This window comes from Rhinoderma darwinii, chromosome 4 (genome assembly GCF_050947455.1).
Source record: "Rhinoderma darwinii isolate aRhiDar2 chromosome 4, aRhiDar2.hap1, whole genome shotgun sequence".
NCBI classification, from domain to species: Eukaryota; Metazoa; Chordata; class Amphibia; order Anura; family Rhinodermatidae; genus Rhinoderma; species Rhinoderma darwinii.
The window spans coordinates 291,755,903-291,771,232 of NC_134690.1; the positions used below are offsets into that span (position 1 = coordinate 291,755,903).

General features: G+C 43.7%; 1 protein-coding gene across 3 annotated transcripts in view; it reads right to left on the reverse strand.

Moving 5' to 3' along the window:
* Positions 1-742: 742 nt before the first annotated feature.
* Positions 743-15,330, reverse strand: part of LOC142761152 (dihydroxyacetone phosphate acyltransferase-like) — a 200,574-nt gene continuing 185,986 nt past the window's right edge. For 2 of the 3 annotated variants that reach the window (XM_075864345.1, XM_075864346.1), the window contains 2 exons: positions 4,367-4,428; positions 743-1,149 (listed from right to left, as the gene is read on the reverse strand). In XM_075864345.1, the coding sequence (XP_075720460.1) occupies positions 1,112-1,149; positions 4,367-4,428 (100 nt within the window). In that variant the 3' untranslated portion in view covers positions 743-1,111. The remainder of the gene's footprint in view (positions 1,150-4,366; positions 4,429-15,330) is intronic. The other variant, XR_012883524.1, reaches the window with a different exon arrangement.

Here is a 15,330-nt window from a genome sequence, read left to right on the forward strand (position 1 = left end):
CATGCCGCGGGTCCCACAGCAGCCGCTATGGCTGCTATAGTCAGCAGGGGTCCCAAATGCCGGACCTGCCTAAAAGAGTAAGCAGCGGGGCAGGGAGACAATGTCTCTCTGCTCTGCTGCCGGATAAAAGCAGCTCCTCCGGTGGGCCAGTCTGATGCTGAATATAATTCTGACAGAAGGACAAAACGAAATGTGAAGAGCGCCTTACTCACTTAAAGCCTAATTGCCTCACTTTTCGCCCGCGGATGTTGAGCACTGCGGGCAAAAACGCAGCGAAATATGCTTTTTATACCTCCCATTGATGTCAATGGGAGGTCAGAGACGTAAGCTCCCGAAGATAGGGCATGTAGCTTCTTTTTCCCGTGAGCCGGTTTGTCCGCTCGCGGGAAAAAAAACGCCTCCGCCTCCCATTGAATTCAATGGGAGGAATTTTCTGCCATTTTTTGGCGCGTTTTCCGAAGCGATTTCTGCGTCAAAACTCTGTGTGAACAGGGCCTAAAAGTAAAACACTCCATTATACCAATAGCAACCAATCATCACAGTGCAGCATTCATTTTTCCAGTGCAGCTTAAGAAATCAAAGTTGAGCTCGAAATGGTTGCTATGTTCAACAAAGTCAGGTTTACGGTTACAAAGTTTTGATGGATGGGACACAATATCCATGGTCACTAGAAATGGCAGTCACAGAATTTCCATCCAATTTCAATCTTATTTCAATCTTATTTTTATTTTTAATGTATATGAGTAAGCTCAAAATTATGTATATATCGAGCATGCTGGTATTAAAATGTAGGTCTTTAGATAAAATGCTTTATTCACAAATTCCATGGTTTTAATTGTTCTGACGTGACTGCAAATATTACTGATTGTATTTTTATTTATGCCTTGTGTATTTGTTAAAAATTACATAAAAATTCTAGTGGATAGTGAACTTTACAGCATTATGAAAGATCATAATAAATTAAACATATTTACTATGTGCTTCTAATTTCTACACAGCAGCTAAAATGTTATCTATGGTATTGTATTTCCCTGAAATCAAGATATTTTTTGTTTTTGTCTTTCTTGTCACATAGTCACTGATAAAAAATTTGAAGAATTTGCCAGAATCCTTAAAGTCTTGATGCTGGAAACTTTCTGGAGGGCACTTCTGCAAAATAAAGATCAGTGTCAATATTTACAGTAGTTTCCAAAGCAATATTAACCCCTTCCCCCTGCATGCATTCTGGGCCCTAATGACCAAGCAATTTTTTTCGTTTTTTCATTGTCAAATTCAAAGAGCTATAACTTTTATTTTCATGTGGATATGGCTGTATGAGGACTTATTTTTCGCGAGATGAGTTGTATTTTTCAATAGCACCACTTTGGGGTATATAGAATTTTTTAATTAACTTTTATTAACTTTTTGGGGGGGTATGTAAAAAAAAAAAAAAATGTAGCCACCGTTCCATGCACTTTACATTTAGGCAGTTTACTGTGTGGCGTAAATATCATGTTACCTTTATTCTATGGGTTGGTACGATTACGATGATACCACATATGTATAGTTTCTTTTATGTTTTACTACTTTTGCAGAATAAAATTATTTTATTTTGCAGCGCCGCAGGAGCCATAACTTTTTTTATTTTTCCGTCAATGTCTTATTGATTAAGCTTTTCTTATTATTATTTTTGGGGGGAATGGAAAAAAAAATTTTGCTGTCGTTTTTTGCATTTTTTTCAAGTCGTTCAGCTTGCAGTTTAAATAATACGACAACTTTATTTTTATATATGTGTAGTTTTTATTTTTACACTTTTACTAAATAAAACCATTTTTTTATGGGAAAACAATTGTTTTATTTTTTTTTTATGTGTACCTTTTTATTAATTTTTATTTCACATTAATTATTTTTTCAGTCCCTAGGGGACTTCATTATGCGATCTTTAGATCGCAGATATAATGCTTTGGTATACTTCGTATACCAGAGCATTTTTGCCTGTCAGTGTAAAACTGACAGGCATCTATTAGGAAGTGCCTCTGGCACGTCCTAATAGGTATATAGCCTGGGCAGACATGGGGGACTTTATGAGACACCCCATCGGAGGGCTCTTAGTGTGGTGACTGTTTGTTTGGGCTCACTATGCAACACACGGGTTGGTACTTGTCCTAGGGCCCTTATGTTTGGTTACTTACTGGTGCTTATGAAGTTGTACTTGTGCTTCATAACTGATCCATGTATATACAATCTGTCTTTCTGTGTAGTTTACTAGAATTATGTTACGTCCTACTGTGTCTATATGACAGTTGTATGTCATTTGTGTAGTCCTTACTCATCACCACTTTATTGTATTTTAATTGTTTGTCTATTTTTAGGTCTTGATGGCCAATTTGTTCTTATGATAATTTTAATAAAGTATTTATATTTTGCATGGTACACCAATTGTACTTTGTATTATTTTTTGTTTGGGATATTGATAGGTCCTCACATACATTTATAGGTATTGATTTTCTATGCTTTGATATGTGTGGACGTTTATTCAGACGTTTATCTGAGGTCTAGGTGTTTACTGACTCTGCCTTTTGATTGCTGCATGCCCCTCCCATTACGTCTTATATTTAAAGTGACTGTTATCCCATCAGTCAATACCCCTTGACAAAGCTGACGGCGAAACGTGCGTCGGGGGCGTTGAGTGTGGAGATACTTTGGTGTGACTCACCATGCAATCTACGGGTTTGTACAGTTCTCTGAGCCTTTGGTTTGGGCTATTCCTTTTATAACTTATATAATCTCATTTTATACTTATCTACACATCTGTGCACATTCTTATGTGGCACTGGTCAGGTGTGCAGCTTATTTACGGCCCTTTTCCCTATGATATGGCTTTTTGGTGTATATATACCGTGTATTTAGTTTTCTGTACTTTACCGCATCACATGATGCTCATATGGTACTAGCATGTTACTTGTGTAGTCCTCCTCGTATCTTCACACTGCCTTTTTAACTTGTCTGTATGACTGATTTTAAACTTCTGATGGCCAATATGTTGTTATGTGTATTATAATAAAGCTCTTTTGATACTTTCATGGTACAAACTTTGTGCTGTGTTATTTATTCAGTTTTGGATACATTATATGTCCTCACACATCGTTATAGGTACTCACTCTTATAAACAGTGGCTGCCCGACGCCTTTAACTTGTCGAGGAAAAGGGTTAGGGAGGCTTTAAATTAGAAGAGTCAGGACACTTCAGGGCTTAAAGGAACAGTGTCATCACAAATTATTTTTTTATATGTTAAAGATGTTAGTGCTTTATTAAAAACGTTTATATTTATTTGTGTGTTTGTGTTTTACTTTTTCTTATTTTTACACTTTTTCTTCCCTATGGGGGCTGCCATTTTTTGTTCCATTTCTGTATGTGTCGATTAACGACACATACAGACATGGAATACGGCAGCAACAGTCCCATAGGGACTGCGAACGGGTCCCGTCCCATTCACTTCTATGTACAGCGTCTGTGTGGGAACTGCGCATGCGCCGCTCCCACACAGTCCAATTTGAAATTGGCGCCGTCCGGCGCCATTTTCCTGTGGACCGGAAGTCGCGGCCGGACAGTAATATTACTACTTCCGGTCGCGGCTTCCGGACTTGTGCACTTGGACTAGCGGCAGCAGACGGAGCGGACGGGCCGGAGGGAGCCGCGGCGGCAGGAGCAGGTAAGAGATTTCAATGTATGTTCGTGTTTGTGTGTGTTTACTACTGTATGTAAACCTACTACACTGTGTGTTAGCTCAAAAAATGGCGACACACAGTGTAGGAGGTTACACCGTTCAAACCCCTCGTTTATCCCGGCACTAGCCAGGATAAAGGAGGGGGGGGATGCTGAGAGCTCACTAGAGCGAGGGCTTTTTACCCAATTTTGCAATGCTGCAATTTTGGGAATAGCTCCATCTAGTGACCAAAAATGGGAAATATTATAAATTAGAATTAATTTATAATATTTCCTGACTCGTGAAAAAAATAAAAAAAATTTGAACAATGTTTAATCACCCACACACTAAATGTTTAATTAAAAAAAAACAAACATGTTTTTCTGGCAACACATTCCCTTTAAGGAAGGCCCAGCTTGCCTGCTAATTTGTTTGTGGTGGGTGAGGTATCAAAACTGAATTTTCTTTTTTTTTAGCGCACCTTGATCGTCGATATGGATATGTTTAAGCTAGACTCCACAGGACCTATGCAGCCCTGTCAGCAATTTGGTGGGCTCAAATCTGCTGACAGATTCCAGTTAAGCAGTATTTATACTTTCTCTATACTAAATGCTATTTCTTACATATAAGGAAGTGGCTGCACCAGTGAATATATTGTCATCTATTGTTCAAACATCTTACCAAATGTTGCAGTTGCATGTATTACTGCTTTAGCATCTGGTGAAAAAAAAGTTCCAGTGGACCTAGTAATAAAATAAGGGCACATGGATTAGGTGTATATTAAGAGCATTTTCTATTTGTTACATAAATTAATGTTTAAAGAGGCTCTGTCACCAGATTCTCAAATCCCTATCTCCTATTGCATGTGATCGGCGCTGCAATGTAGATAACAGTAACGTTTTTTTTTTTTGTTTTTTTTTAAACGTTCATTTTTGGCCAAGTTATGTGCTATTTTATATATATGCAAATCAGCTTTGAAATGGACAACTGGGCGTGTTTTTTTTCGTATGTCCAACTGGGCGTGTATTGTGTTTTTAACTGGGTATGTTTACGTGTATGACGCTGACCAATCAGTGACCAGTCAGCGTCATACACTCCTCTCCATTCATTTACACAGCACATAGTGTTCTTACTAGAACGATGTGCAGCCACATACACAAGTGTCCTGATAATGAATACACAATCTTTTCTGTGAGATTTCCAGCAAGGGAAACGAAATCCCGTTTACCTCGTAATCTCGCGAGATTACGCGTGGCTTGCTGTAATCTCACAGAAAAGATTCAGAAGTGTCAGGATTCTGAATACACCGGACGTCCAGGCTGGAGGTTATGTGTATTCATTATCAGGACACTTGTGTATGTGGCTGCACATCGTTCTAGTAAGAACACTATGTGCTGTGTAAATGAATGGAGAGGAGTGTAGGACGCTGACTGGTCACTGATTGGTCAGCGTCATACACGTAAACACGCCCAGTTAAAAACACAATACACGCCCAATTGGACATCCGAAAAAAACACGCCCAGTTGTCCATTTCAAAGCTCATTTGCATATATATATATAAAATGGCTCATAACTTGGCCAAAAATGAAAGTTTTTAAAAAAAAAACAACCGTTACTGTTCTCTACATTGCAGCGCCGATCCCATGCAATAGGAGATAGGGATTTGAGAATCTGGTGACAGAGCCTCTTTAAGCAATTGTGAACATGATCTTTATTTACTTTAGACATTCAAAAATAACGCTGTCTATTGCAATGCATATTATTATTATTTTATAGCTATTGTTCTTTATAAAGCGACCTATTACACATACATATAAGAAATTCATGTACAGTAACTGAAACATACTCCATATTGAAACTAACGGTAACTCCACTCAAAAGCCTGAAAATTAAGGCTTGAGCACACTGAAGTGAAAATTTTCTTTTTACTGGACTTGAAGTAGTATTACTGTTTCAACAAATAAAGGTTATTCGTGCAGTCATTAAACCCGTTAGTGACCGCCCGCAGGTGTTTTTATGGCAGTCACTAACAGGCTTTATTCTGATGCAGTAGACTTTTCACCCGGGAGCAGTAAAATCTCCCTGCTCTCAGCTACCAGGGGAAGCTGAGGGCTTGGAGCATACCTGCTTGAGCAGGTGGGATCGAAGTCCGCATTGATCCCACCAGTTTAACCCCTCAGAGGCGGCAGTCAATAGTGACCGCTGCATCTCAGTCATTTTAGAGGGGGGGGGGGGCTCACTCTCTCACCCTATCTGTACACTCGCGATGCGATCGCAAGGTGCCGATGGTTTTAGTGGCAGCTGTGGGCCTAACAAAGTGAATGCCTGCTAGAGGCATGGCCTAACAGATGTTTTCAGTTTTACACTGACAGGTAATAACACACTGTAATACAGAAGTATTGCAGTGTATTTTAAAAGCAATCAAATGATCGCAGAGTAAAGTCCCCTAGTGGGACTAAAAAAAAAAGTTTAAGATATAAAAAAGCATGGCAAAATTGCTGTTTATTTCTATTCCCCACAACAAAAAGTTAATACAAGTTAATCAATAGGACACTTATCTAAATTGTATAAGCTGTTATTGAGGAACCATGTAGGTAGTAAAAAGCTGCCAAGCAGGACAAAGTGGGAGAGAGATATTGGTGGGGAGAATCAAATAAGATGGGTTAAAGTATACAGTTCCATAAAAATAAGTTCTAATAACTTTTCCCATGGAATAACGCAGTGGTTTATAGTAAATTGGCTACATTTTTCCCCACAAAAATTGGTCCAGATGAGGTCTAGAACCACTGCAAAGTTTCCTAAATGTCAATACTTATATTCAGATCTTTCACACTTGTACTGGAAATGTCTAAAACTTTGGAGATATTGGCAGTTGATTGCGGAGGAAATTAAGCAGGCAATCCCACTAGTTTAAAGGTAACTAAATGTGACTCAATGACAATTTTGAGAGTGTTATTAATTGCTACAATCACAATGTAACGTACACCGTGTTCCAAATTATTATGCACATTGGATTTAAGTGTCATGAACATTTCATTATTAGTTTTTCAATTAAACGCATGGATGGTATTGTGTCTTAGGGCTCTTTGGATCATTGTAATCAATCTCAGACACCTGTGATAATTAGTTTGCCAGGTGTGCCCAATCAAAGGAAAACTACTTAAGAAGGACGTTCCACATTATTAAGCAGGCCACAGGTTTCAAGCAATATGGGAAAGAAAAAGGATCTCTCTGCTGCCGAAAAGCGTGAAATAGTGCAATACCTTCGACAAGGTATGAAAACATTGGATATTTCAAGAAAACTTAAGCGTGATCATCGTACTGTGAAAAGATTTGTGGCGGATTCAGAGCACAGACGGGTTCGTTCAGATAAAGGCATAATGAGGAAGGTTTCTGCCAGACAAATTAATAGGATTAGGAGAGCAGCTGCTAAAATGCCATTGCAAAGCAGCAAACAGGTATTTGAAGCCGCTGGTGCCTCTGGAGTCCCGCAAACCTCAAGGTGTAGGATCCTCCAGAGGTTTGCAAGTGTGCATAAAGCTATTATTCGGCCACCCCTAAACAATGCTCACAAGCAGAAACGGTTGCAGTGGGCTCAGAAATACATAAAGACTCTTTTTCAAACAGTGTTGTTTACTGATGAGTGCCGTGCAACCCTGGATGGTCCAGATGAATGGAGTAGTGGATGGTTGGTGAATGGCCACCATTTCCCAACAAGGCTGCGACGTCAGCAAGGAGGTGGCGGAGTCATGTTTTGGGCTGGAATCATGGGGAGAGAGCTGGTAGGCCCCTTTAGGGTCCCTGACGGTGTGAAAATGACCTCTGCAAAGTACGTAGAGTTTATGACTGATCACTTTCTTCCGTGGTACAAAAAGAAGAACCGTGCCTTCCGTAGCAAAATTATCTTTATGCATGACAATGCACCATCTCATGCTGCAAAGAATACCTCTGTGTCATTGGCTGCTATGGGCATAAAAGGAGAGAAACTCATGGTGTGGCCCCCATGTTCCCCTGACCTCAACCCTATTGAGAACCTTTGGAGCATCCTCAAGCAAAATATCTATGAGGGTGGGAGGCAGTTCACATCAAAACAGAAGCTCTGGGAGGCTATTCTGACATCCTGCAAAGATATTCAAGCAGAAACTGTCCAAATACTCACAAATTCAATAGATGCAAGAATTGTGAAGGTGATCTCAAAGAAGGGGTCCTATGTTAACATGTAACTTGGCCTGTTGTTTTTTTTTTATTGAAAGAGCTTTTAATTTCTGTAAATATGACCTCCTGATGCTGCAAATTCAACACATTACCATTTCAGTTCTCTTTACAACCTTTAACCCGTTAGTGACCGGCCCATCGTGTTTTTACGTTGGTCACTAACGGGCCTTATTCCGATGCCATAGACTTTTTACGTCACGGCATCGGAATAAGTAAACAGAGCAGGGAGCTGTCAAATCTCCCTGCTCTCAGCTGCCAGAGGCAGCTGAGGGCTGGGAGCGTCCCTGCTCTGCCGGGTGAGATCAATATTAGTATCGATCTCACCTGTTTAACCCCTCAGATGCGGTGCTCAATAGCGAGCACCGCATCCGAGTGGTTTTGGAGAGAGGGAGGGAGCTCCCTCTCTCTCCCACCGACACCCGGCGATACGATCGCCGAGTTTCTGTGTCTCTAATGGCAGCCGGGGGCCTAATAAAGGCCCCCAGGTCTAAAAAAACTAAAAAAAAATGTGAAAAAAAAAAAAAAAAAAGAACAACACACTTTTTCCCCTTACAAACTGCTTTACTATTAAAAACTATTACATTACTTAATCCGCACGGTGAACGCCGTAAATTTTTTTATAAAAAACGGCAGAAAAATTGCTGTTTTCTGTGAATCCTGACTTTAAAAAAATGTGATTAAAAAGTGATCAAAAAGTCGCATCTACTCCAAAATGGTACCAGTAAAAACTACAAGTCTTCCCGCAAAAAAAAAAGCCCTCATACAACCGCATCCCTGCCGGGTGAGATCAATATTAGTATCGATCTCACCTGTTTAACCCCTCAGATGCGGTGCTCAATAGCGAGCACCGCATCCGAGTGGTTTTGGAGAGAGGGAGGGAGTTCCCTCTCTCTCCCACCGACACCCGGCGATACGATCGCCGAGTTTCTGTGTCTCTAATGGCAGCCGGGGGCCTAATAAAGGCCCCCAGGTCTGCCAGTAATGAATGCCTGCTAGATCATGCCGGAGGCATGACCTAGCAGATGCCTGTCCGTTTTAAACGGACATGCATAATACACTGCAATACAAAAGTATTGCAGTGTATTATAATAGCGATCGCAGAATCGCATATTAAAGTCCCCTAGTGGGACTAGTAAAAAAGTAAAAAAAAAAGTTTAATGAAGTTAACTAAAAAAAAATGTGAAAAAAAAAAAAAAAAAAGAAGAACAACACACTTTTTCCCCTTACAAACTGCTTTACTATTAAAAACTATTACATTACTTAATCCGCACGGTGAACGCCGTAAAAATTTTTATAAAAAACGGCAGAAAAATTGCTGTTTTCTGTGAATCCTGACTTTAAAAAAATGTGATTAAAAAGTGATCAAAAAGTCGCATCTACTCCAAAATGGTACCAGTAAAAACTACAAGTCTTCCCGCAAAAAAAAAAGCCCTCATACAACCGCATCGGCGAAAAAATAAAAACGTTACGGCTCTTCAAATATGGAGACACAAAAACAAATAATTTTGAAAAAAAAGCGTTTTTACTGTGTAAAAGTAGTAAAACATACAAAAACTATACAAATTTGGTATCGTTGCAATCGTAACAACCCGCTGAATAAAGTTATTGTGTTATTTATACTACACGGTAAACGGCGTAGATTTAGGACGCAAAAAAGAGTGGCAAAATTTCAGATTTTTTTCTATTCCCCCCCCCCCCAAAAAGTTAATAAAAGTTCATCAATAAATAATATGTACCTCAAAATGGTGCTATTAAAAAATACAACTTGTCCCGCAAAAAAACAAGACCTTATACAGCTATGTCGACGCAAAAATAAAAGAGTTATAGCTCTTGGAATGTGACGATTGAAAAACGTAAAAAATAGCTTGGTCATTAAGGTCCAAAATAGGCTGGTCATTAAGGGGTCAAAATGTTTGATCTCTGTTGTGCATAATAATTTGAAACGGTGCATTTTGAGTTTTTTACTTCTAAAAAAAAAATCTGTTATCATTAGGAGATTTGTTCAATAAAATTAGCATTATACTCCAACGGTTGATGGATTGAAGATTATACTGACTGTCATTTGCATCGACTATTTAGGAAAATCAGCGAAAAATAACATTTGCATAATAATTTGGAATGCAGTGTATATGGTCGCGGCCCGTCGTTCTGACTTACCTCCGACGGCGGCCATGGACACATGAGTTCCCTGCAGCGTCTTCCTCCTGTGAGACGCTGGCACTCACTTCCTGGATCTGAGACTGTCTCCCGCAAGGCGCGCGTGCCCACGCGTACACGGCCTTAAAGGGCAAGTGCGCTCACAATTGCAGGAAATCTGCAATCAAGTCCAGTGTGCTGCTGGACTATAAAAAGAGCTCTGCCCTCTTGATCAGTGCCTGAGCGTTGTTGTGTACCTAAATTTTGTATTGCAAATGGTTTACCAGTTTGTTCCAGTTCCCAGTGTTACCCGTTCCTGCTGCCTGTACCCTGTGCTACCTTGCCTCTGTGCCGTCTAGAGTCGAAGTCAAGTAGTGTCTTTTGCTGCATCTGATTCACACCCCGACGGGTGCCAGTCTACTGCCGGAGCCTTATCTTCAGCCTGAATCACCGCTACTGTCTGCATTGCCTCAGGTACCCTTTCTGGACTAAAGACTTTGTACTGTACCTGTTTGGCCAGCTGCTATCCCGTTACGCGGTACGGCCCAGTGGGTCCGCACCCTGCGCCGTGACAGTACGTTCAGGCTATGGACCCCTCTGGTTAATTCAAGGGCATGTCACCCTCCCAAGCCATGCAGGCGGACCTGCAGGATCTGCGAGCACGACAGGATCAACTTCTTGTGGCAGTATATTCCATGGCACAGCAGCTAGGGTCGCTAGCGGTTTCCTTCTCTGCTCATATTCAAGCTCCTCTGATCGACCCTCCTGCTACACCTCCTGGCAGCTCCGGTTCAGATCCTCGGTTCTCACTGCCATTGCCACCTCGGTTCCATGGAGACGCAAGTATGTGCAGGGGGTTTCTCAACCAACGCCATATCCACTTCACTCTGCACGCCCGAGCATTTCCTTCGGACGGAGCCAGGATCGCCTTTATTAGGTCTCTACTTGCCGGCAAGGCCCTCGCGTGGGCGAACGCAATCTGGGAACGACAGGGACCCGAGACTTCCAGGGGTTCGTGCGGTTATTCCGTACCGTATTTGAGGAGCCTGGACGAGTCTCGTCGGCAGCCAGTGCTATCTTTAACCTACGTCAGGAGGACGCCTCCATGGGCGAATACACCATCCAGTTCCGGACCCTGGCAGGAGAACTGTCCTGGAACATTGAGGCCTTGGTAGCATCCTTCTGGAATGGCCTATCACCCGAGATCAAGGACGAACCTGCCTCTTCGAGATCTACCACCTGCCTTGGACGACCTGATTCTACTTGCTACTCGAGTGGACATAAGGCTCAGAGAGAGATCTCAAGAAGTTCGACAGGAGAGACGGCTTCCTAGACTGGCGCCCAACTTTCAGCAACCCCTCTTGCCTTATTCTACTGCTCCACCCGAGGTTCCGATGCAGGTTGATCGGCTTAAACTGTCCGTTCAAGAGAAACAGCGCAGGCGCACCTCTGGACTCTGTTTATATTGCGGCCTCGCTGGCTATGTCGTGCGTCTGTGTCCCCAGTAACCAAAAAACCCCAACGCCTAGGATTGGTTGGAGAGACAACCCCAGGGTGATACTGCATTTAATAGAGAACTCTCCTCCAAACTGTTCATTCCTGTGAGCATCATCGCTGGCGAGAGGTCCCATCCGGTCTCTGCCTATCTGGACTCTGTGTCTGCAGCCAATTTCATATGCCAAGACCTTGTGGATCTTCTTCAGTTGCCCACTGTTCTGCTGAAAAGGCCGTTGATCGTTGCCTCGGTAGATGGACTGCCTTTGCCTGACCAGTTGTGTCTCGACCGCTGTCTGGTGCATAACCATCCGCCTCAGTCTCTTCCGCATCAGTCACTGGCAGGGTTGCCTCCTTGTTACTCTCTGTTCTCGGATGTCTTCAGCAAGAGGGAAGCGGAGACATTACATCCACATCAAGCATATGATTGCCCTATCGACTTGGTTCCTGATTCGTCCCCTCCTCGCAGTAGCCTGAGACCCAGTCTATGTCTGCCTACATTAAGGAGAATTTGGAGAGGGGCTTCATACGCAAATCCTCATCCCCGGCCGGAGTCGGGTTTTCCTTTGTCAAGTAGAAGGATGGATCTCTCCGACCCTGCATTGACTACCGGGGCCTCAACCAGATCACAGTGAAGAACAGGTAGCCATTGCCTTTGATTTCGGAACTGTTTGAAAGCATACAGGGGGGCAAAAATTTTTTCTAAACTAGACCTGCTGGGGGCCTACAATTTATTCTGGATTCGCCAGGGTGACGAGTGGAAGACTGCAAGACACGTGATGGACACTATGAATATCTAGTCATGCCCTTCGGCCTGTGTAACGCCCCCGCTGTGTTTCAAGAATTTGTCAATGACATTTTTCATGATCTCCTCTATGTCTGTGTTATGGTGTATCTCGATGACATTTTGATTTTTCCCCCAAATCTTGTAACTCATCAGAGTCATATCCGCCAGGGGTTGCTTCAATTAAGGGAGAATCATCTTTATGCCAAGCTGGAGAAGTGCATGTTTGAAAATAAGTCTCTACCCTTCCTGGGCTATATGATCTCCGATCAGGTTCTCAAAATGGACCCTGAGAAGGTAAAGGCTGTCCTGGAATGGCCACGCCCCCAAGGCTTAAGGGCCATACAACGCTTCCTGGGATTCGCCAACTTCTACCGGCTGTTCATTCCCAACTTCTCTTCATTGACACCTCCCATCCCTATCCTCACTAAAAAGGGCATGAATGCCAAGGTGTGGACTCCAGAAGTAGAAGCCGCATTTAAAACCTTAAAAAAGGCCTTCACGTCAGCCTCTATTCTTCATCACCCTAATGTATCCCTACAGTTTTCATTAGAGGTGGACACTTTCTCTGTTGGTGCCGGTGCACTTTTGTTCCAGAGAGATTCAAAAGGCAAGACTGTGGTATGTGGCTACTATTCTAAGCGGTTTTCTCCCGCAGAGCGCAACTACTCGATTGGGGATCGGGAGTTACTGGCCATCATGCTGGCCCTGCAGGAGTGGAGACACCTACTGGAAGGCGCAGCTCATCCTATCCTGGTCTTCACGGACCACAAGAATCTGACCTATCTACAGACGACTCAACGACTGAATCCTCGTCAAGCCAGGTGGTCATTGTTCTTTTCTCGGTTCCGGTTCGAACTCCACTACCGACCTGCCGACAAGAATGTGAGGGCCGATGCCTTCTCTAGGTCGTTTGAGACAGAGGACACTGTGGAGTCCCCACAGATTATTGATCCTTCCTGCATCTTCTCTGTTAACCCTCTGCAAGTTAGAGACATTCTTCCGAGAGGGACTTTTGTACGTCTGGCAGACAGAGGAAGAATCCTTCGCTGGGGTCACAGTTTCAAGCTGGCACGTCACGCGGGTGCCCGTAAGCGCCGATACCTAATTGCCCGTCAGATCTGGTGGCCCACGCTGCCCAAAGACGTCATGGACTTTGTATCCTCTTGTACGGTATGCGCAGCAAACAAAGTTGCCCACTCCAGACCAGCCAGTCTGCTCCAACCACTGCCTGTGCCCGATGCCCCCTGGCAGCATGTTGATATGGACTTTGTCACAGATCTGCCTCTCTCTGTAGGATGCAGTGTGATCTGGGTGGTGGTGGTGGATCTATTTTCTAAAATGGCTTATTTTGTTCCCCTGACTGGCCTGCCTTCTGCTGCTCGACTGGCCGACCTCTTCGTTCAACACATCTTCCGTCTGCACGGCTTGCCCCTGCATATTGTCTCGGATCGAGGGGTCCAGTTCACCTCGAAGTTCTGGAGAGCACTCTGCGGTCTCCTCGGTGTAAAGTTGGACTTCTCCTCGTCCTATCATACCCAGTCCAATGGTCAAGTCGAGAGGGTTAACCAGATTATGGAGAACTATCTGCGGCACTTAGTCTCCAGGCGGCATGATGACTGGGTGCAGCTGCTCCCGTGGGCGGAGTTCCCCTACAATGACCATACTAGTGAGTCCACCACCTTCAGTCCATTCTTCATGGTCTACGGCCAACATCCTCGAATATCTCTTCCTATCTCTACTATGTCCCAGGTGCCTGCAGCTGACTCTACCTTCAGGGACTTTCTGCAGATATAGCAATAGACCTGATCTTCTATTCTGCTGGTGGTGGACCGCATTAAGAGAAAGGCAGACACTAGAAGACGAGAGCCTCCTCAGTTTCTTCCAGGGACGAAGGTCTGGCTGTCTTCCAGGAATATCCGGCTGAGGGTGCTCCTTCCATGTCTCCCTGCTGAAGCCCGTGGTCCTGAACCACTACTCCAGGACTCCTAGTTCCGCAGTAGCTCCTGGCGGCTAGTCAGGGACTTTCGAAGTAAGGGAGATCCCGGCCACCAAGAAAGTGGGAGCAAGGAAGTTTTATTTGGTGGATTGGAGGGGATTCGGTCCAGAAGAGAGGTCTTGGGAGCCAGAGGAGAACATCGATGCCCCTGTCCCTGTGAAGAAGTTTCTCTCCCCCTCTGGTCCCAAGAAGAGTAAGATGGGGATACTGTAACATCTATGGCCGCAGCCCGTCGTTCTGACTTACCCTTCGACGGCCGCGGCCATGTGAGTTCCCTACAGCGTCTTCCTCCTTTGAGATGCTGGCACTCACTTCCTGGATCTGAGACTGTCTCCCGCAGGGCGCGAGTGCCCTGCCTTTAAGGGCCAGTGCGCGCAGAATTGCAGGAAATCTGAAATCAAGTCCAGAGTGCTGCTGGACTATAAAAAGGGCTCTGCCCTCTTGATCAGTGACTGAGCGTTGTTGTGTTCTCCATTTCTTCTTTATCTAAGCCTACCACATGATAGGCTTAGATACAGAGGCCGAGCAGACAGTATCACACATGGGTCCTGTATCTAAGCCTACCACATGTGTTACCAATAGGGATGTCACGATACCAGAATTTGGACTTCGATACCGATACTTTGTTTAGTATTGCGATTTCGATACCAAAACGATACTTTGCCAACAGTAATGAAAAAAAAAGTTATTCAGTTTACTGATGTGAGGTGCGTGGTGTGATGAATTTTGAATGTGCCTCACATTAATAGTAAATAACCCCATCATGTTTCTCCTGACATTAAGTGCGAGCGCAGTCTGTATGAGGTGATGCGGCCAGCGGTGCACTAATGAGCGGCAGTTCAGGCACGGAGGACAGAACATGGGGGTGTTTTGTAGTGCGCCTGTCATGTACTGTCTTCAGTGCTGCCGCTCATTAGTGCAGCGCCGGCTGCATCGCATCATCCTGACAGCGCACACATGTCAGGACTTAGGAGCGGGGCAACAGCTGCAGTATCGAAACAGTATTGAAGTTTCGAT